At 37.7% G+C, this 23,565-nt stretch overlaps 1 protein-coding gene across 3 annotated transcripts in view; it reads right to left on the reverse strand.

The window, feature by feature from the left end:
• The window catches only part of LOC149085353 (uncharacterized), a 77,624-nt gene that overhangs the window by 46,809 nt on the left and 7,250 nt on the right, over window positions 1-23,565 (reverse strand). For all 3 annotated transcript variants that reach the window (XM_089233316.1, XM_089233319.1, XM_089233317.1), the window contains exon 2: window positions 2,307-2,468. In XM_089233316.1, coding sequence (XP_089089442.1) covers window positions 2,307-2,468 — 162 coding nt within the window. The remainder of the gene's footprint in view (window positions 1-2,306; window positions 2,469-23,565) is intronic.

A 23,565-nucleotide genomic window follows, 5' to 3' on the forward strand; every position in this document is an offset into this window, starting at 1 on the left:
GACCTCTCCTTTGCTATTTTACTAAAATTTCCATCTTGAAAAGATTTTCTAGCCCGACTCAGATGATACTTGTGATATTCCATATTGTCCAACACATCATCTTTAAAAAAATAACGTCTCATCTAACCTGAAGAATCGCTAGCAAAAAAAAAAAATATATATATATAAATAAAAATGCGCACAGCACAATAAAATACAACAGTTGTGATGTATATTTTGATTAGTTTAAAATTATTGGGCACAACACTTTTGAAAACTTGCTTGAGTAAATTTCTGGATGTAGAAAAACGAATGTCCCTCTATAAGCAGCTGTAGTGATGGAGTGACACTGAGTCTATAACATCATGGGGATATTTTGAAGTTTTGTCACTGTTCCTTTTAACGGCCACACCTGAAGGCGGAGAGAAAACCCGGTATATTCCATATTACCCGACTATTTCATAATCCCAGCACTTCCTATATTATGATTGAACAACCGGCGTTTCTCGGGCTGGAAACCGCGGAAACAGAGAGAACGATGCAGACAAAGAAAAATTTCTCTAAAATCTAGAAAGGAATCAATTAAAAAGAGCATCCTACAAGATAATAATGTTGTTAAGATCAGGGTTCTTTGATGTTGTATCACAGGAAATGTAAGAGAAGTCATTAAGAAAAAAAAACGGTTAGAGATGAAAGATGAGGACAAGACTGCCTAAGGGGATACAATACAGTATAATTCGATCGTGCTCCTCTTTCAAAAATCGACAATTACCTACCCTGCAACTTAAATTGATAGCCTTGATTATTTCCTGATGTGCTTTCGAACACTAATAGCTATGATAAAAGCGAAAAATCGCGCTAATGGAGTATGTGCCCGAAACAATTTAACGAGTTTCCCACTTGAAAGGTTAAGAAAAAAGTAAATGTGCTCTCTTTTTCGCTCTTTCGAGTACTTAACGCTGATAACGATTCTAAAACACATGTATTCCAATCTGGAAAATCGTAATTATTCCAGCATTTTGTCTTTCGATCACGTGATTTTTCCCCGGAAAGTCACGTCCGATTGACAAAATGGACGGTGCTTTACTCGGAATCAGTTTTCCCCAAAAGAATACGATTACGACTATTACTTCAGTTCTATAGAAATGAACATACGTTATAAAATTTTTGAACAATAAGTGAAATTGGAATGTTCTTAAACTAAAATGTAAGCCGAATCTTGCCGATTGAGCTCATGTCGTCTCTATTTTTTTTACACAATGTAATAGGGGTTTCTTATCTTTAGTTCTTAGCAAACATAAAAAAAAACAAACCAGTCTTACTATTCATTATAGCGCACGGCTTCACAAATCCCAGGCATCAGTCACCATGACGAGTAGAAAATCTGTATTGACGCCTTAAATTTTTGTTTGAATGGCTGAAGTAAAGTCCAAGGGTGACACAAAGTTTTCTGATTTCATGACAGTGTGCTGTCATGTGTGTGTGAAACAGTGTGTGAAACATTAGGAAAAGTCGAAAAAAGTATCATTTCGGACCGCTCTCTTTGAGAGAAAACCAGGCTTCGCTCCTAAAAAATTCGGCACCTAATTTGCACCTAAAAAATTGCAACTAAATTTTTTTTTTCGGTTTGTCAAACCTTGTCGTAGCTCTTTCGTTAATATCATTATTGCTTTGTTAATTAAGTCCAAACAAGTGCATGATTTATGCAATATATCCGTTCTCTCTCTTTTTTTTTAAAATTTATCACGTATCCATACATAGAGAACTATATTATAATAATTCACTATAATTATTCTAGTTGTTTTAGTTCTATCCATAACTCACCAAAATAGAAACAGAAATCCAGTCGAATGACTTGCTTTTCCCATATCATCTGACACTATTTTCGACACATTTCCGCAAAACAATAACTAACACTTCAAATGATTAAAAAATTAAAACAATTATTTTTTCACGTTAACCTTTGAAATCTGTCCATTGTTTCGAGATGAAATTTGATTCTTCAAAAAATATATACTAAAGAAACCTAAACAAAAAACACTGCATCAAAATCACTGCCATGCCAAGCAAGTTGCAATGATTTCAATACTTAGTTTATTTCACGTGACTTTTTGGAGTAACTTTTAGATAAGTCTCAAATCATATTGTCGGTAAGAAAACAAACGAACCATGAGGTTTAATTAGTCATAGAAATTTCCATAGAACTCGGCGAAAAACTTACCAATATATCTCCACCTTACCATACATGAACTTCCTCCTTTGTTACCTTTCTTTAATTATTGAATACCATTAAAAATAGTTTAAAATAATAATCTAAAAAAACGAACCTGATCGAATTTTTCTGTTAGCTTCTTCCGGGTCGTAGTGACACTCGGCCAGTAGAGCTAAAATCAGTGAAGGTAGATGATCATAAGAATCCCCCAACTTTCTCAGCAATAAATTTTTTAAACGTTCCATAGCTTTATATTTCTGATTAGGATCCAGTCCTCCTATTCAAAAAAAAAAAAAAAAAAATACACGTATTGATATTAAAAACAAAGTCATTTTTCTGTATATCAAATAAAAATAAATTTAAATTCAAATGCCACAACGCGGGCAAATTAATCAACAAGATGGCTCGAAGAGAAAAAAAAATTCCATAAAAATACGGATGTTGATTATACCTAAAAATTTAGTAAAACCCAAAATTAAACAAATACTAATAGAAAACTTTGAGAAAAAAATGAAACAGTACCCGTAAAAATGTGTTTGTCATCATTTATATATAAGAATGGATTCTTTCTTGATTTCTTTCACGATTATTTTTTTGAATCGTGTATTATGATAAAATTTGCGACAACGGATGGTAAGCTATTTTATGTATTGACAACCCTGTCAGGAAACAACTCCTTACGACACCACTACCACTGTTCCTAATAAACCGAAGTAATACTAACTTCGTTTTATTAGGAACAAGGTTCCATAAAAAAATTTTAAAATAATTAATAAAAAATACTCGTGTTAAAGTGTGTAACACACTACAGTGGTGAGAGACATACAAAGTTTCAATACATTTGAATGAGCGGTGTTCGAAAAAATGTTCCTTATCTAACAATAAACATAGTTTTGAGAAAAACGCATTTTAGTGAGGAAACATTAGCATGTGCAATGTCTGTGCCAGCAGTTAATGTAAAAATACATTAAAAATATTTTTAATACAGGTAGAGCAAAAACTTAAACACAGTTGGAAGCAAAAAATTTCATAGTATTTAAAAATTGAAAAATTGGAAAATGTGCTTTTTGGAAAATTTGCGTGCACACCAAACCCCTTATTAAGGGAGGCTGCAATGTCTCCTCTCAGTGCTTCACACTGATACAACGAGTGTTATAAAGGAATGAGGATTGTGTCTCTAGTGTATTAGCGCACTTGCCCGGTATGCGAGAGGATCCGGATTCGATTCCTGGAGGAAACAAACATTTTTTTCCCCAAAGATTCGTTTCGTCATAACATCCAGAAAATCCTATTTCTCAAGAAATATTTCTGTTTAAGAAAGCACCGTATAAAAGAATGCAGTTGTAATTGATGAATGAATGAACGTCATAACTTTGCCATCGGATTTATTAAGTTGTGGAGATCTCTTCCGGGCCAGCTTCGTTTCAGAATTTGGAACTTTTTCATTGCTAAGCCAAAAAAGAAAAAAATTCATTCAGTTTTAATTGATGAACTTTGTTCTACCACAGTGAGGGTATTAGCGACAAATTTAATAAACTGATATTTCGGGGGGGGGGGGGGAGGACCAAAGTGACAGAACAATAGACTTAACTATATTATTCCATAAAAATCAACTATTTTCCAACAATTCGGGGAAAACCCTAGTCACCCCCTTTCGCTATAGCCTTGAGCACAGTATACGTTTTGAGATTATAAAAATAAATGATTAAAACTAGAGCGGGGAGGCAGAGGAAATCACTTAAAGAGCAACAAATTAAATTTCAAGAGGAGTTAAAAGGGGGAACTGGTGTTACACGCCAAGCCTCAATATACGAGCAATGATGAATAGCTTTGGTTGTGTTTCTTCCCTCTCTTTTCTCGATTTCGCTACTAAGTATAAATCCTTCCGATCAGCTCCACCTCTTAGATAATACACGATTCAAAGCACGTTCAACTGACCACATTACAACCCAGACGGGGTGTACACGCGTGCGCATAAACTCCATCCACACCACATACACGTTGTAAAAAGTTTGGGGCCCCCTAATCAAGCAGCCGCGAACGGACGCGACTACAGGTTATCGCGAAAGATCTCGAGGCTGACAGGCACGCATAAGAGCCGGTGGTCTCACGCAGCGCAGATGGCAACTTTTTGAGTTGTTATATGAAAGAAAAATTGCATATTATATGAATGTAACAAAACCGGATGATTCCAGAGCCCTTCACAAAAAACACAGCTTTCTGCTAAAAAAATAAGTAAATAAAATTACCTCTTATATACCCCGTCACATAATAAAATACGATGGCGACAAACAAGTAAGGATGAACATTGATGATACTCATTCTTTATACGGTTCGCGACATTTCCTGGAAATTACAGTTAGCCCAGAGGATAAAAGACAAAAAAGAAAGGGGGAGATAACCTAAAACATTGCTTGTTTTCAAGGGAATCAATGATACCCACACGAAAAGGGTTAGTTATTTATTTTTATTTTTAAATATTTTTTTAACAGTGACTTGTTATTTATTATGCGAGACTGGATGCTTTTTGCAGGGAATCTGACTTGTTGTCGGTCGCAATCGAAGTGGGCAGGAACCAGACGGGGTGAGTTCGTCAACAGTCTGGACGGACGGGCGGTTACTCTACATGTGATACATCACCTCTCTTTCTCTATACTTCTCTTTTGATTAGATTCATCCTTTTTGGAAAAGATGTTACGGAAAGTTGTTGTGTGTTGTCTAGACTTTACCAGTTCTGTCTTACTAGACGAACTGATTATGAGTCGTTTTTATTTCTTGTTATTATTATAAAAACGATTGTGGTTTGAAAATTCAAGCTCAAAATGAGACCAAAATCTATGATCATTTCTCTCTTTTTTTTTTTTAACGAAAAAAAAAAAAAATCAACCACACTCATATACCACTTTCAGACCCTTTAGCCACAAACGTGGTAGGTGCTTTCTTCTCACTGTAGATTATTTTTTTAACCTCGGGGAGTTAAGCCCTGACTTAACCCTTCATTTGGCAATGCTGCTCTCAAAAAAGCAACATGGTTCTCTTATATTTTTCAAGTAAACGCATCTTACATATTTTGAGCTCGTTTCGGCATTGATGCTTCCAAGCAACTCATAAAAATTCGAATTTTACTTGTGAAATTTTACTTATGCAGTTTCTATATTTACCAGCAGAATGGCTCAAAAGGTACACGTCTCCCTATTTCTTGACAAGCCAAGTAAGAAGAACGATTTTTGACCCTTACGTTTTGGAGGGAAATACCACGTGTGAGGAGACATATTCCGGTGCATTCTTCATTATATGTTTGGAAAGTACTATTAATTCAAATATTTATTTTACATGCGATTTTTGAGGCTCTGTACGTCCTCCTTAAGGCCCTGTACAAGCAGTACAGTTCGAAGTACACTGCTCAAAACAATTAGGGGAGCACATGGTTTTAACAAAATTACGCGAAGATGTATACCGATAAGTAACATAAAATGAATCATCCATAATTTAAAGCCTAGCAGGAAACGGAAGAAGAAAACTTCATATGCAAATCAAAGTTCATGACGTCAAAAACCAGATAAAGGAGATAAGGGCAGAAATCGGGATGTTGCAGAAACGTCTGTTATACTGCCGTAACTATGAAATTCGATTGCGCAGTATTGTTTTTTGAGACAAGGTGACTTGAGGATGTCTCAACAACGTGATTTACCGGAATCCATGGCATGGCGTGTTATAGGCAGACTGGAATCCGGGCAAACACAACGTAGTGTCGCGGACGCTGTTGGAGTCGCCAGAAGTGTTGTTGCAAGGCTGTGGAATCGATTCCAAGAAACAGGAAATGTTAGACGTCGACCAGGGCAAGGTCGGCCACGCGCCACTACAGCAACTGATGACCGGTATATACGGTTAACAGCCCGTCGAAACAGAACAGAGAATGCTACGCAGCTGCAAAGACGGTTGCTCTTGGCAACAGGACGAAGGGTGTCCAGCCAAACAGGCTGATCGGCTTCATGAGGGAGGGCTCTATGCACGTAGGCCAATGGTCTGCATTCCGCATGACCCCACGCCACCGTGCGGGCCGAAGAAGATGGGCTGCTGAACATCGAGATTGGGAGCAACATGATTGGAGCCAAGTGCTGTTTACAGACGAGTCCCGATTCAGTCTGGAGTGTGACACCCGACGTGTTCTGATATGGAGGGACAGGGGCACTCGAAATAACCCCGCATTCGTTCGTGAAAGGTCACAATACAGACGAGCTGGTTGAATGGTATGGGGTGGAACCAGCATAGACGGACGTACGGACCTGCATATCATTCGGAATGGCACTTTGACGGCCCGAAGGTATGCAGACGAGATACTGCGACCTCATTTCATCCCTTACGCTGGAGCCATTGGAGATTCCTTTGTTTTCCAGGATGATAATGCCCGACCGCATAGAGCTCGTCTGGTGGAGAACATGCTTGAAGCTGAAACAATACAGCGTATGGAATGGCCAGCGGGCTCTCCTGACCTGAATCCAATACATGCTCGGACGACGCATTGCGACCAAGGCCGCCTGTTACTGTCCGAGACTTGCAGATTGCACTTCTTGAGGAGTGTAACAGTATTCCCCAAAGTCTGATCGATAACCTCATCGCATCCATGGCAAACAGGTGTGCAGCAGTCTTAGCTGTTCGAGGAGACCACACGCCCTATTAAAACTCATGCATCATGTCTAAACAGTACTTTTTTTTATCGTTTACATGTAACCAAATTGTTGCCCTAAATCATCTTTTCATGTTTTTTCCATATTTTCAAATAATTAAAGCTTAATTCCAAATTTTTTTACGTCTTTTTTCTGTATTGCGCATTGATACGCATGCACTATCCATTGTATGCCAATACGTGGCTGTCTCGCACGGTTTTCTTCACTTTTTTGCTTGCTCCCCTAATTTTTTTGAGCAGTGTAGATTTTTTTTAATGATTTTCCGGCTTTCGAACGTGTCATTAACTATGAAAAACATTATCCGCTCGAGAAAAAAAAATCACGCGTTTAAGTGTGTGTTTTTGAACTAGAAATATGGTGAATGTGAAATTTGTTGTTTTCAACAGAGGACAGCACTTAAAGTTGAACTTGTGTGTTCTCAAGATGGCTTCTAGGAAAAGTGCGATGTATTGCATAAAATTTCAGCAATGAAATTCTGGAAAAAAAATTTGTATGAGAATATAAATATACCCTGCATCATCTTGGTTGTGAAAATTTGAATGATTATTTACGAAGCTCTCAAAACTTTGACAAAAAAGTAAATTTTTTAAAATTTAAAAAAAAGTAAATTTTGCGGACATTTATGAATTTTTTAAATATCAAAATGCGAAAACATCTTAAAAATTCCAAAAAAAAAAAAAAATAATAATAAATGTTCGGGTATAAAAGAAATACAAGCATATTTCTCGCTTCACACGGTTTTACTTGTCGTTATTTCGCTGTGATAGAATTTCGAAAAGTTAAATTTTAGAAATTGTGACCCCGAAAAATTTTCTCAGTGGTTTGATTTCAATCCTGGGGAAAATCCTGATTTCAATCCAAATGGGCTTGCAAATTAGAGGTCTGATATAATGAAAATGACAAAATCCTTTGGTTTTATTGATGTAGATGAGACAAATATGAAAGAAACGCTCAAATCCTTCTCACCAATGAGCATCTTTTGGTAACACATTGGCACTGCCATCAGAATTTTAATCGAACAAAAAGCGATCCTAATAAATTCCAGAACTGTGTCATATTTACGAGGGTTATTCAAAATTCTCTAGCTTTGCTTCTGAAGTTTTTATGGAGAAACGAAGAATGCACTGCTTATCAGCTGAAAATCTCGACTGCTTTCATTGAAAAAGTTATTTTTCAGCCTGTCATGCTGGATGAGGCTTTTCAGGAGCAGCTGGCTCCATCAGGATCATATCCGCGCTCACTAGAATCAATATGAAACAGTGAAGACACAAGTAAAAAGTAATTATTAAATTATTCATAAGTCTAAATTGAAGAGATTTATTTATAAGTTTTTGAAAGATTTAATTAATTCAACAAAAAAAAAATTCTGCTGGAAGTTGTGTATATATCTTTTGTGTGTTTGTGAATGGCAAGTGAAGTTGCCAATTACAGCCAAAAAATTGTCAAACACAAGTAGAGTTGCCAATTTGTCACCGGAACTTACTATAGGCAAATAAAGTTACCACCTATCGCTAAAATTGTTGTCAATTACAGCGAAAAAAAAATTTTAAAGGTAAGTAGAGTCAGAAAATTGTCAAAAGCAAGTAAAGTCGTCAATCCCGGCCAAAAAATGCAAATGGCAAGTGAATTTGTCTATCACAGCCGAAAACGTTATCAAAGGTACGTAGAATTGCCAATTATTAGCCAAAAAAATTATTAAACGTAAGTAAAACTGCCAATCACAGCCAAAACAAATTGTCAAAAGGCAAGTGGAGTTGCCAATTATCACCAAAAAAAAAAAAAAAAAAGTCGCGTTGAAAATAAGATAAAAAAACGGGGACACATTTTGTAAAAAAAGTTAGGATGGCTAAAATAACGGAAATGTTCCATAAAATATAAGTCGTATGGCCAACCGAAACATACAAGTTTTAGGCCCGCGAAAAACAAAAATAGCGCATATCTGGCCCGCGGACTGAAAACGCTGTGCACGCGTGCTTTAAATGTTTCGATAACACCTAGGCCAAGAGTGCTCAACCTTCAGGTGAGTGCGGGCCACTTGAAGATGTGTAGCGGGACATTTGAGTGATCTGGAAATGTGCAGTGGGCCGTTTGAGTGATCTGGAACTGTGCCGTTGGTAACATAAGTAATGTGGAACTGTGCCGTTGGTAACATAAGTGATGTGGAACTACACCTAGGGCCACTCAAATGCTCTGAAACTGTGCTGCAGGCCACTTAAGTGATCAGGAATGTGCCGCGGGTCACTCAAGTGATCTGTGAATATGCCGCTTGTCCAATAAGTAATCTGTGAATATGCCGCTGGTTTCTTAAGTGATCTGGAAATGTACCACGGGCCACTTAAGTGATGTGGAACGATACCAGAAGCCACTTGAGTCATCTGTAAATGTTCCGCTTAGTTCATTTCCACAAAATTAGGTTTGAAGTCGCGGGACGCATCAGATGAATTCAAGTGCTACATTTTTGGCCAGTACATTTCATACCTGAAGTCTATGGCCGAACACATAGTGAAGTGACCACGAGGTACGGGAGTGAATAATAGCGCGACTAGCGACGAAAACAATTGTATTGTTTTGTTTTACACCTTACATACTTCTCGAGCAGCGAGACAAAGAAGAGAAAGAGGCCACTCAACGAGGTGCGTGATTTTAACAATCCAGTTTATTTTCACCTCGATCTGCTGATTTTCGCTATCTGCTGATTGGTCCGTTTCTCCCTTTTTGTTTTTCTTTCCCTCCTCTGCGGAAGGATCATGGTCACATCCTCTCATTTCAGAACCCCTCTGGCCATTTTCTCTATCCTCCTCTCCTCTTTTACTATGCACGGGCGTCTCTTCCTCCACCCCATGTATTTTTTTCTTCCCCGTCGCAATTCTCGCACCGCTTTCCTCTTCGCTCCACTATAACTGCAGCCTAAGGCCAGTTTAAAAAATAATTTATTTTTATGCGATGCGCTTTGATGACAATATGCACCTGGTCTGTAACTTCCAGCTAATTTCAACTTTGACTGAAAGTTATGTCCTCGCTTTCAAACGGAAGCAGCTCATTTCTTTCGATGGGCTGATTGTCTAGGGCGCTCGCCTTTCGGAAAGTGCGGGCCACGTCGGTGGTTTGAAAACCGGTCACGGGCCACTTCACCGAGTGACCTGAAACAGCGCCACAGGTCACTTAAGTGATTTTGAAATGTGCCGTGGGCGTCTAAATGCTCTATAACTGTGCTGCGGGTCACCCAATTGATCTGTAAATATGCCGCGGGGTCGCTTGAGCGATCTGGAACTATGCCTTGGGCAGCCATAGGTTGAACATTGTCTGCTGCAGCCTCTATCAAAAATCAGTGAAGTTTTTCATCATATAATAACGAGTTCTGATCGAATAAAAGAAGTCTTTATTTAATTATTATTCAAATAATATCTGCACTATCTCAGCAATAATCAATCCACAGTGTGATTATAATTGAATTTCAGGAATGTGCGTCTTTACACACCAAAAAAAAAAAAAAAATTCCCGCAACTCCGAAATTACGCAAGTCGGGGTATTCACTGTACTTTTAAAGACTACGAAATATTGTTTTCACGAAAGCCATTCGCTTCTTTGAGCGTCTGAATGATGTACCAGGAGCTCGCCACCGGCGCCAATCATGACTCGACATAATTTGTTCCAGACGTTAAAAAGATTTTTCCGACATGTCCTAAAATATATAAGTCAAAAAAAAAAAAGGGAGAGAAAACTTCTAACGTATAGAAAATGTACATGTATCTCTATCTATCCATAAAGTTCCACGCGCATATGTATAGTCAATACATTCGGGCGCAATTTTTTGTGCAAAAGACGGAGTTTGCGGAGGGGAAAGAAAAAAATTATACGTATCGAGGCCACAGATTCTCAAGCGCAGAGGTGGATTCATTCTCCTGGCAACCCAATAAATGGCAGATAGGAGAGAGAGAGGAGAGTGTGTGTGTTTTAAAGCGCGAAAATACGACAAGCGCCGGTAGTGAGGCTAGACACATACGTAGACAGTGTGCCCCTGTCTCGGACAGTGTCTGGTTTTGAACAGTTTACGTAGTAGTCGAGAACATCTTTACAGCAAACAAGCAGCAGCCACCACACTACTACTGCTGCAGACTTCTCTCGTCGAAGGAAATTAACAATCGATTGCGCTCTTAAATTGCAAGGAGGAATAAGACTGCTCACAAACACGCATATACTTATACCAATACAGTGTGATACCTCCTCTAAACGAAATAATTTCGCTCTGGGGGGAAAATCGCGTTCGTAAACCGAAACGTGATTTTCCATAGGATCCTATGGGGAATCGTTTAATTCGTTCCAGGTAGTGCCGAGAAATTTAAAAACAAGTTTTTTTTTGTTTTTTTGTTTTTAAATACAAGCGTCGCTCGCTTTAATGCGATTAATTGGTTCCTCAAAATAGTCGCGTAAGACGACATCGCGTAAAGTGAGTTGAATTTAACATGGGAGAGATAGGGATAGAGGGTTGGTTTTCTTCAGAAGGACTTGAAAACTGAACCCAACAGCAAAACTTTTTTTAATGAATTAATTACTCAAACATATGAATAAATCCCGTGAATTTAGGCAATATGAATGAATTAAACTGATACTTTCTCCGTCTTCACTACTTCTGATTGATTCTAGTGAGTGTGGGTGTTATCTTTCCTGGAGAGCCTGGTATGATAATCTTATAACTCTTTTTAATGAAACAGTCGAGATTCGGCAGCATTTTCCGTCTCCTTATAAAAACTTTATCGGTAAAGCTAGAGAATTCCGCATATTCCTCGCAAATATGAAAATTCTAGTTTTACTGGAAACGCTTTTTTCGATTAAATTTCTCATGGCATTGTCAATGTGTTACCAAACGTTGTTTATCAGTGAGATTTAGTGAGTTGTACCTGAGAATTTCTTTCATATTTGTCTCAGCTACATCATCACATCCAACGTATTTCGTCGTCAAAGGATTTAACTGTATTATATATATCTTCAATTTGCAAGTCCATTTCCAGGATTAAAGTTAAACTCCAAGCTGAATTTTGCAGTTTGGAATTCCTAAAATCAACTTTTAAAAATCGCGAGTGATACCGGTACTAAAAGAGCGCTATATACAGGGCGCATAGATACCTACACGCACTGCATTTTAATGAACCGTTGATCTTAGAGCAGGGCTTGCCAACCCGTGGCACGCCATGGTATCAGGAGTGGCATGAGAATGTTTTTCAAAAATTAAAGAAATTCTATTTCATTTTTCACAATCAAAGAAATTCTCTCCAACTTTTAAATAATCCTTTTTTTACGAATGATGGTATTGTAGGGCTGCCAAACCAATGTTTAGTATGGTAGGACTTGCAAAATAATAACTATGTGATGACTTTTTAGTCAATGCATTTCTGTTCAGTTTTTCATCCTTCGGCATAGTTGCTCGGCGACCCATGTGCGCAAGATTCAGGATCGCCCGCATGAGGGAACATGGATTGTATAATACAATTGTATTGTATATCCATGAACTTTGGGGGGGGGGCGGCTAAGCCCTCTTACAAAGTTTATTGGGGAGGAGACACAAGCACCCTGAGTCTTCATATTCTGGTATCTGTGTCTGGTGCCCAACATGGTGTAAGTAAATGACCGCCTACCGCTAGATGTACATACACAATGTAAATTGCAATAATCGAATTTGTGACTCAAAAATAAAAACAATCTAGAACTCAAGAGTGATAAACTGAACATTTTTACGAGAATAAGAGGACAGCCGAGAGAGCAATATTTTTCAGGAACGGAGAGAATGGTCATGTTCCGTAAAAATGGGACGTATATGGTCTCCTTGTTATATAAAATTCGTAGAGTGGCACGCGCATAGAAAATAATCTTGATTGTAGCACGGCTTGGAGAAAGGTTGGCCACCCCTGTGCAATTAGAAAAATTATCTAAATACCGTGTAGAACTCACGTAGGGGACATGAGTTAATCTGGATTTCTGATGATGACTGACGTTAAAATTCAGCTTACGACGCGGCTGTTTTATATTAACGCAAGCATATTCGCATCAACTAAAATGTTCCTTCTGAGCCGAATCCGTATTCGTTAGCCGAGGCAAAAAAAAAACCTCTAAAAAATATTCAGTGACCGAAAAATTCTTAAGCCGATGCATTCGTTAACCGAGGTATTCACTGCATATGCACAATACAAGGTAAAGCTGAATCAGCCGCAACCCGCTGAGCAACACACGGGTATCCAGCCATCGTCCCGCAACTTACACGCATACCACACACACACACACACACACACACACACACACACGTAACAATTTTTTTTTTCTCGTCTTTTGTAATAAAAGCGGTTTCAATTGGATTTGTCTCATCTCACATGCGCGTGCTCAATGTCTGGAAAATGTTTTAATACGTTTCTGCGCCAGACTAAATTAATTCCGATGCTAGACAGGGAAAAAAATGTCACTCGATTTCGACATCAAATGTGCCAAAAGTCTCGTTGGGAATTTTTCTATCCTTGTATTTGCTAGGGCATTACGTAAAAAATAAGAGTGAAAGCCGTAGATAAATTTAGCTATTGCGAAAGGGCACCAAATATCGTATATAGTGGAATTATAAACGCGTATACAATGTTATAACACCGGGTTATATAGGGTGTCCTGTAAGTGCTAGCTCTGCATTTACCTCATCAACCGTCCATCGTAGAGGTATGATTCCAGCTTAAAAAATGCTCAAAAGGCGTTCAAAAATTACCCTGTACCAGTTTTGAGAGTGAAAATACAGCGTGCCACAAAATAAAAAGAATATTAATTTTTATACGGTCCTTTGGTCCTTCAACTTCCAATTAGAAAGTTGTTGCACTGTATCTCCCGAGGCCAACAGAAAAAATTCCAAGTTTCTAAGCGCTGTATTCACTGAGATATTCGAATTCGAAAATCGGAGAAAGTTGGGAAAGGAGCGTTGTTCATTAGGTTTTCCTGTTCTTTCATAACTTTTCTCCGAAATTTGAATTCAAATATCTTAGCGAATATTGCCCTCAGAAACATGTAATTTTTCCTGTTGGCGTCAGGAGATACAGGGCAACAATTTTCTAGTTGGAAGTTAGAGAACAAAGAAACTATATAAAAATTACGATTTTTTCAATTTGTGACGCACTGTAATATCACTCTCAGAAGTGACACAGGGTAATTTTTGAATTCCTTTTGAGCATTTTTTAAATTGAGAACCCCTATATCTCTACGACGGACGGTTGATGAGATAAAGGTCGCATTAGCACTTACAAGACACCCTGTATATTCAGTGAATTATTCCTCTACCGTCTATAGCTATATATTTGGACAAACAGTAAAGATTTTCGATGCCCAGTCATCGAACTTCACTTTACTCAGCTGTTGGTTAAACAGCTGTGTTGCCTACCTGCCTCCAAAAAAGAAAAAAAAAACGCATGCAAAATCTCATTTCTAGAAAAAGACAATTTTGAATTGACGCTTTGGTTGAAATTTCGAAATCTGAGTAAATTACTAGACGTGAAAATGTTTTTAGAAACATATTCCACATGGTTTAATTAATGATTTTATAATTTGCGGCTATAGCAAATCGTATTCAGTTTTGTTACTCTGTGATTTTTACCATAAAACTGAGAAAAATCGAAGAATATCCATGAGCCCAGAACGAATCTTTGTTTCATGAACAGATATTTCGAAAAAATATTTAGCCGAGTTTTCCTCATGAATTTTTGTAATATTTCATGATACAATTTAATTATGTGTACACAGTCCAAGTTCTAAGTCAAGGAGCAGGGTTGGTGAAAGGCACGGTCGCAGCAGGCCGCAAAATAACAGGAGCCGTAAAACGTAATTAATAACATCGAATACGTGTTTTAATTTTTAACTGCTTTACAAAATCTAGTTTAAAATTTTATCAATTTATAGATATATCACATCACAAATATAAGGCTTATGCCCGTAGCCCCACAAGGATAGGAATGACAAAGCTCCAGCCCTAGGGCCCGGGATGATTCTCATCATTTTTTTTGTTTTCCCGTAGTATAAATTCACTATAGAGGGGCCTGTGAAAATTCTGCCTGGAGAGCCCGTCAGAGATCCCAGCCTTGGGTTACCTGCTACAAGATGTGGAGGGGCCATACTTACGAATATTAACATATTCACACATACATACGAAGCTGTCATAGGCCAGGATTTTTAATGTGCGCCCCTCACGAGTCAAGATTTTCAGCTTCCCCCTCCCCATCGATTTTATACATACAGATTTATAGCTCAAAAACCACGTTAAATTGATACCTGGTTCAAGATTACAGCTCCTCTGGGGAGGCGTGCACACAAATATATTAGAGGAGGGCTGGACAAATCGCAAAAAAATCTAAGCACCAGAAAATTTTTTAGGTGCCAAAAATATTTTTACCCGAAGAAAAAGGTCCAAAATAATCCTTCTTTTGACTTTTTCAGGGCATAGTGACCCTTTTTCATGTTGGCAGATATGCTGCTATAAATTCCAAACATTTTGTGCCGCTCTCAGCCTGCAAAAAAATTAGTAACAACACAAAGGAAATTTTAGGCACCAATACCAATTTTTTTTGTTACCATGGTGACCTAGCATCTGGGGTTTGGCCAGCCCTACATTAGAAGGCAGTAAAATCCTTACACCCATCCCTATCATTGAGGTCAAGAACATTAATTTCCCTCACAAATAAAAGGAAATCAGATATTATTTCAGTAGATCTCTATTTCAAAAAAAAAATACTCCTTCACATAACTTCATAATATAAATGACATGATAGAAATTTCACTTGTGTTTTGAAGTGATAGCAAAGCAACTCGACGTATTTAACATGCAAAACAAAAAAAAAAAGGTAGACATTAGGCAAATAGCCAAATAAGCCTCAGGGGATACAACTTCACGAAAAGCAGACAAAACACACAGGAAGAAGGAGGGAGATGGACCACAAATTCTCAAATGCCAAGGCAAATAAACAATTCTTTCGAAGTTCATTATCCTTATCCCCCTAAAAAAAATGCATGTTGTAATAACAATAATTTACTAATAACCCACGGGAAACAAAGTTTGAAATCATGTCTCAGAACTGAGAAGATGATTACGCTAAAGATGTGCCTCCCAGACAATCCAGAGGAAATAAGGAATACGAAAAAAAAACAAAACAAAAAAAACTGCACCTTCTTTTAAGATTATTTGCCAAGACGCTTTAGACCGTGAAGATCACCAAGTGTAGTAGGTAGTGATGTTAGACATTGAAATATAACAAAAGAATACGCACAATGTGATGATGATGCACGTTCTTATACATACTTATAACTTGTCTTGAAATCTCTTCAATGAGGCCGTTGGTGGCACGATTATGAGTTTCGAAAATGTTGCCCTCTTGATCATTTGAATTTTTATGAATAAATTTGTACGCGAGATTGCGTGAAAAAACGCTCAATTTTCTATTGATACTCTCTTTTACCCTGTAACATATACACATATTTTGTTTTCCATACTGTTAAGCAAGATTATCGCCAGTTATCGGGAGAGAATGTGTACATTTATACATATATTTTTTTTATATGATCGTGCATTCAACAGTTTGCCAGCAGCCTTTTCTAATGGAACTTTTCCACGCGATTTCACGTCGTAATATCTTTCACTAAGGCGAATGTAAATTTTATTCGTTAGTTGACAGTTAAGCTCTTGTGAACAAAAAAATAGGTATTTCTCATTAATGCAGATGTAATAAATAACAACTCGACCCTGGAAATAGCCCTTGATACTCCTAATTAATTAATTTACCCGTCGTAAAAAATCGGTACAGCGGAGCAGTGTTTCTCAACCTTTTTGTCCTTGCGGAACTTTCGCAATAATTAGCATTTTCTACGGAGCCTTTGAAATAGTATCCATATTCAAGAGAGCTCCTACATTGTGGTTGCTCGATATTATTTGACTTTAGCTAGGGAACCCCTACTTCTACCAAAATATTTTTAACTAGAACTATTTGTTACTGCCATTCAACCCTTTTTCTCACCTAGAAATATCTTGAGAAACCCTCGATTTCACGGAATCCGGTTTAAAAAACGTTGCATTTGTCGGAATAACCAAATTTTTTTAGCATGTGCATATTCTAAGATATATGTGAGGTGAGAGGTCAGTGACTAAAGAAATAGTCCAAATAATTTATGTGCTAATTTTTCGAGATTTATGTAAAATTGTATTATGAATAATAACAAAAGTAAATTGCGATGTTTAGAACTTTATTAACTTTATAGCCCCTTATTTTCACCATTTTACAGCTGTATGGAGATATTTAATATGGAAATTTTTCTTATCAAAAAAGTCAGAGTTTAGTCCCTTTATTGTAGAACGGGGAAGTTCTACTGTAATTGGGACCGGGGTGGTTCATATAATCGAAAGTTCGGATAACTGACTTCAGCTTGCTATGTGTGTTTGTCTTTTAAATTACATACAGCGCGAGGATGGTATGTTTTTAAATTACCAACAACGGCTGAACTCGTGTTTTTTTTTTTTGGCATCTGCTATAACGAACAGAAAGTTAATATCATTCATAATTGATGAAAATATTCCTCAAATATTTTGGTAAAAGATAATCTCAACGACGAGCCTGAAAATATTTTTTAGCCAGTCTTAAAATCATAATTTTGACGTCTGAATAGTTCAGGTAATGGACGCTGTTCGGTAATTATATCAGGAAAAATACAATTTAAATGAATGAAAAATTAGTGGTTTTTCACAAACAACCGATTGTCGAAAAGGTATTTTACGAGGGCTTTTCCAAAAGTAATTGGATCAGATTGGTGTTTAAAAAAAAGATAAAAATTCATTAATAGTTCTGAATTCTTTAAATGTCCCAGGCTTGTTTCGGGTTTCATTGAAAAAGTTTACAAAAAAACATTTTTAATCCCAGAATAAACATTCAATCTCAATTATTTCAGATATTAGACTGATTTTCTTTCATTTTCTTCTTCCTTTTGTATTGAGAAATATGATTACTCAGTGGACCTCTCCATTGTCGTGGTTATTAATTTCCAATCTCGTCATTACATAACTGAATGATGATATACAGTTGAAAATCTCGCATTTACATATTCAAAGAACCAGTTAGAATTACCATGCATGCGTGACTTGTCGTGCTTTTTCTTTATAGATAAACGGCGCTTATATTTTTGAAACGGCCTTCGTATATTCTACGTTTGATCGATCTATCTCGAAATAATGAAAAAAAACAACAACAACAACTATTATCTACGCTATCTGATTGTCGCGACTGAAGTCATTGGAAAGTGTAAAAAAAAGAGATAAAAAAAACCGTATTACAATATGTTCGCGAATAGAGAGAGGAAACTGATGAAAATTGTAGAACTTTCGTATTCACGATAAGTAATAGATTTCTAATTAGTTAGTAACAGGGCCTTAAACATTCAGGGGGGACCTGCTATCCGAACATGCCCTAATTTAAAAAATATTTGGGGGGGGGGGAGAGGAAAACCACAAAAGGCATACATTAATTCTCTCATACAATATATAAGAATGCAAAATTCTGAATTATTGAAAGTATAGAATAAATTTAAAAAATAGTTTCGGAATTAATGAAAATTTTCAATTGGAATTTAAAAAAAGATTAAATTGAGTGGAAGCAATGATTCTATAATCCGAATGAGAATGGATTAAATTAAATTTATTTGTACAAAAGAAATATCTTTTGACTATAGTATAGAAAGATGAAAACCAACGATTATGACTCTGCAATTATGACCCAACAATTATGACCCAACAGTTATGACCCAACAATTATGACTACAATTATGTGGTATTAATTTATAGTTTTTATCTCTTTCTACACGAATCTATTTGGTTTCGGTTTTCGGTTCAATCACTACGATGAACAGCTGAATTAACATCTTTAATTAACTGATGATTCTATTAAATGGAATCCACACTGTATACACAGTCATTCCCGGACTTACGAACATGATGCAATCCGTAAGTCGAAATCACGCCAATACGGTGCTAACTCGGTAATTGGGGATCAGATTTTTTTGGGTCTTCTGAATTTTTTTCTCAAATTTATGAAATCGCATTTTCATGAGGTTTTTTTTAATCTACGGCTTCACGAACTTTTTAATATGTTAAATTTTGCCACATTAAAAATGCTTCTATATATAAACCCACAGCTTCATGTTTTTCTTTCTTCAAGTGACTTGTTTGTAACAGCCTCTAACTCTCAGTGAGGGCCTTAATGCATGGCCCGGAAGCCTCTCTCAATTGCATAGAGCCCTATCCCAGAAAGTGAGATCTGATACTAGATTTTCTGGAATATGTAAATTGATAGACTAATACTTAAAGCCAGATAGGAGGGCCAAAGAATATTATTTTTCCCGGGAATCCTGTGATATTTTTGAGATGGGCCTGCCAAATCTATCTGTTTATTCTTTCTCAGCTACAATGAATTGGACCATGTTTCCATTTTTCGCTTCTATAAACTTTAACTCACTTTCCATATATTCACTGATATCTTCAGTCTTCACAAATTCATATCTCTCTTCCACAAAGCCTCTAAAGTTGATAATGGATCTTTTAAAAATCTTTTCCTCAAATACCTACTTTTCATTCACTATTCTAGATGCTAAGTTACCCGAAGATAACATGCTTTAAAATTCGTTCATAAATGTATATAAATTCGAACAATATCATAAAATACGACACTCGCATTGCATACATGATAATACATTAACAAATTTTATAACCCTTGAATGCCATAATTCTGCGACTGAAAGGGAGAACGTGGATCTGATTAGAGGATTTTTGCTATACCCAAGGTCAATCTGGGAATTGCCGAGAGAGCGTAAAAGGTTTGTAACTCGAAAAGTTTGTAAGTTGGGGAGATTAGTTGCATAGTGATACCTCGGCTAACGAACGCCTCGGTTAAGGATGATTTTTTTTTCGAGGCTTTTCTCCCTCGGCTAACGAACATTTTTGTTGATATGGATGCATGCGCTAACATCTAACATAAAAACAACAGCGTCGTAAACTGAATTTTAGCGTCAGTCATCATCAGAATTGCTATCACTCGAGCCAGATTAACTCATGCCTACCTCAGAATCTTTTTCTACATGTAACTCCACTTCTTTTTCTGGAGGTTTTTGAACCATTTCATGTAAAACGAGAGATTCAGCTAGTAGAAAATCAATGCTTTAAAAAAAGAGCCTATGTTTTTGGAGCACATGTTTTTTAATTGCAAGATTGCTCGCATCAAACTGAACAGTCTGGACATTTTATGAACTTATCTTTTCCAACTGCACATGTACAGTAAAACCTGTCTGAGTTGGACGTATATGGTTACATTAAAATTTGTCCAAGTTAAAGAGTTGTCTAAGATATTAAGGTACTGTATTGTGGTACTGTAAGATTAGTAGAACCTATTATGGTTCCTTTCAAAACCACCCAATGTAGGGAGATGTCCAGGATACAGGGGTGTCCAAATTGACAGGTTTTACTATATCAGACAGAAATGAGCTGACCAAATCACACACGGATGGGGACAGCTACGAACTCCACTAGATTGTGTCAACACCAGCTTTAGCAGACTTAATAAAGCGGGTGTTGGTTAGATATATAGTGCAAAATTAAAATATCTTTTCAGTGTCTCATCTTCCCGTAAATTCTCATTTATCCAATTCTGAAGCTGTTTATTTTAGTCTTCGATCTTTTTTTTAGCGCTCTTTTAGTGTTTTAAAAACTTATCTTTAAATTTTGCGAAAGAGAGTAGCGGGAAGGAATTTTACGAGTTTCCTTAGAAAAGTAAGGAAAATCGCGTAAATGACTAACGAACGCTATTCCAGAACGAATTATCTTCGTTAGCCGAGGTATCACAGTATATGTATATAGATATCTATATTCCCCGTGAGAGAGAGAGCTTTAAGGAGTTGCTTATCGAGAGAAACGGTTTCTTTTTAGTTATTTATTTCCTTGAGAGCTTATTTGCTACAAGGTCTATTATTAAAAGAACGACGACCACTGACTTCCTTTTGCACACATTTTGGTCGCTGTTCTTCTTTCACCAAGCACCGGACATGGCATTTATCTGTAGACAGCTTGCAGACACTAGTAATGTGTATATATAAGATTGAAGAGAGAGAAAACTTGTTTTCGCCACACACACCATATATACTCTAGTGCTTGATAAGCACTTTTGAAACATTTTGTAACAGAACGTTGCATCAAAATAACTTATCGGAAAAGAGCTCTTGATAATGAAACAAAATATGCCGGCTATCTCCTCTCTAGAGGCTACAAAATAATACTAAAAGTAGAACATGAAAGGGTTAGAGTACTTTAAATCGGGGATGTAAAAGATAGTGACAAATTATGGATGTGGTTCTCAACCCGAGGCCATATGCCCCCTCTGTGGTACTGTGGTAATGGGATATCCTGATGGGGGGGGGGAGAGCACGGGTAGTTAAGGGGGGGGGGCAGAGTATTGTGTAGAAATAAATATTACAGGTGAAGTAGGGTGGGAGAAAATGCGACTACTATCAGAATCAAGCGGAGGTGCCCATAGAAACTGGATAATCTTGACGCATGGACACATCCGGGCATGACCCAGGGGCCTCATGCCCATACAAGTTCTGGTGCTACGATCTTCGCGAGTAAGTAGTTAGATATATAAACTGTTACTACCAGCAAATTATGAGAACCCAGACTATCACACACTTTTCCCATGGACCCTTGCTTTACATATCAGAAAAAAACTCAGGCTCCGGAAAAATTTAATAGCCACCAAGCATTTTTTATTGACTAAATTGGTCCAGAATATTCTTTGACTTTTCCTGGACTTAAGGAACGCTTTCCGTGCTGGCAGACACACTGACATAATTTTCGATAATTTTGTGTTTCCTAAGACTTCAATTCAGTTATAGGACATAAAAAAATTAGGCGCCAATGCCAATTTGCCTAGAACCCCCATTCTCCCAGAAGAAAGAAGATCACTGAATTTTAGCTTAGGGTAGAAATGGATCCAGGGTGATGCGTCGGAATGGGCGATTTATTTCGTAGTTTCGTTGGATCGTCCCATAAATTACGAGAGAGACCAATATTTTAAATTTAATTCGGCTCTTGGGAAGGATGATTGCTCCCAGCCCTCTGGATCGGCGCCTGGTCCAGGGGTCCAGATGAACCTTATTTATGCAGTCGAATCCCATTTTACGAATACCATTATAGCGAAAAAATGTCGTTTTAACGAACACTTTTTTAATCTCCCAGATAAGTTTATACAGTACTAAGGGGGCTCTGGCCCCCCCTGCCTCCTTTGGCGGCCACCCCCCTCTCTTTTCTCTTCATAACATATCTTGTTTATTTCATCCCACTTCATCAGCGTGCTATGGAAAGGGGCATGTGAAAGCACCAGCTTACTGAAGAAGCAAATTTTACAATAATAAAGCAACAAAAAAAAAACAACAAATGTGATTCATCAAGTAACCTTAGGAAACTTCCCAATTCACTGAATTTTAGTGGGGCCCTGACTGGATTTATCTCGGGCTACCGATGTGTAGCAAATTTTACGTCAAACAGCAAAAATCAATGAGATACTTCCAGGGGCCCCGAATTGGAACTTGTCAACATTTGCATGGGGCTCCGGCTTGTCGGAAATCCCCCTGTGAGGGACCACGAAAATTTTTCATTTTTATCAATTTTACAACGAATAAAATCCAGGGCCCCACATTCAGTAGCGGGGACCCAGACAGGATTTATCTCAGGCTTTCGCTGTTGCAGATTCTACAATGTTAAATAACAGAAAACAATGAGATTCATCCAGGGCCCCAAAAATGAAACCTTTATACATGGGGCCCCGGACTTGGAAGATTGTTGGTCATCGCCCGCTGCGAGTGCCATGAAAAATTTTCATTTGTATTCATTTTACTAGTGAATAAAATCCAGGGCCCCCAACCAATTATCCTGGACACCAATACGCATACTTTTAATGGGGGACCCAGACTGGATTTATCTGAGGCTACCGATGTTGAAACTTTTACAATGTTAAAAAATAAAAATCAATGAGATACTTCCAGGGGCCCCGAATTGGAACTCCGGCTTGTCGGGGCTTGTCGGAAATCCCCCTGTGAGGGACCACGAAAATTTTTCATTTTTATCAATTTTACAACGAATAAAATGCAGGGCCCCACATCCAGTAGCGGGGACCCAGACAGGTTTTATCTCGGGCTTTCGCTGTTGCAAATTCTACAATGTTAAATAACAGAAAACAATGAGATTGATCCAGGGCCCCCAAAATTAAACGGGCCCCTGACCCGGAAGCTTGTCGGACATCCCCCACCTGAGTGCCACGGCAAATGTTCATTTGTATTCATTTTACCAACGAATAAAATCCAGGCCCCTTCAATTACCCGTGACCGAATTCGCAAATTTTATGGGACCCCCCAGACTGGATATATTTTGGGCTTCCGCTATCGCAAATTTTTCAATGTTAGCAGCAAGAAAACAACGAGATCCATCAAGGGCCCCTGGAAATGAAACCTTTCAACTTCCTCATGAAGGTATACGTGCAATTCCCCCACGGCATGACCCCCCCCCCCCCACAAGGGCAAGGCTGACTGGGGCTGGAACGATTCTTTTATCACTTTGATTTATCACACTATAAATTAACCACAGACGGGCGG

This window comes from Pholcus phalangioides, unplaced genomic scaffold (genome assembly GCF_987345545.1).
Source record: "Pholcus phalangioides strain wild (caught in Gottingen) unplaced genomic scaffold, Ppha-v1.0 ptg000007l_1, whole genome shotgun sequence".
In the NCBI taxonomy this organism is placed as follows: domain Eukaryota; kingdom Metazoa; phylum Arthropoda; class Arachnida; order Araneae; family Pholcidae; genus Pholcus; species Pholcus phalangioides.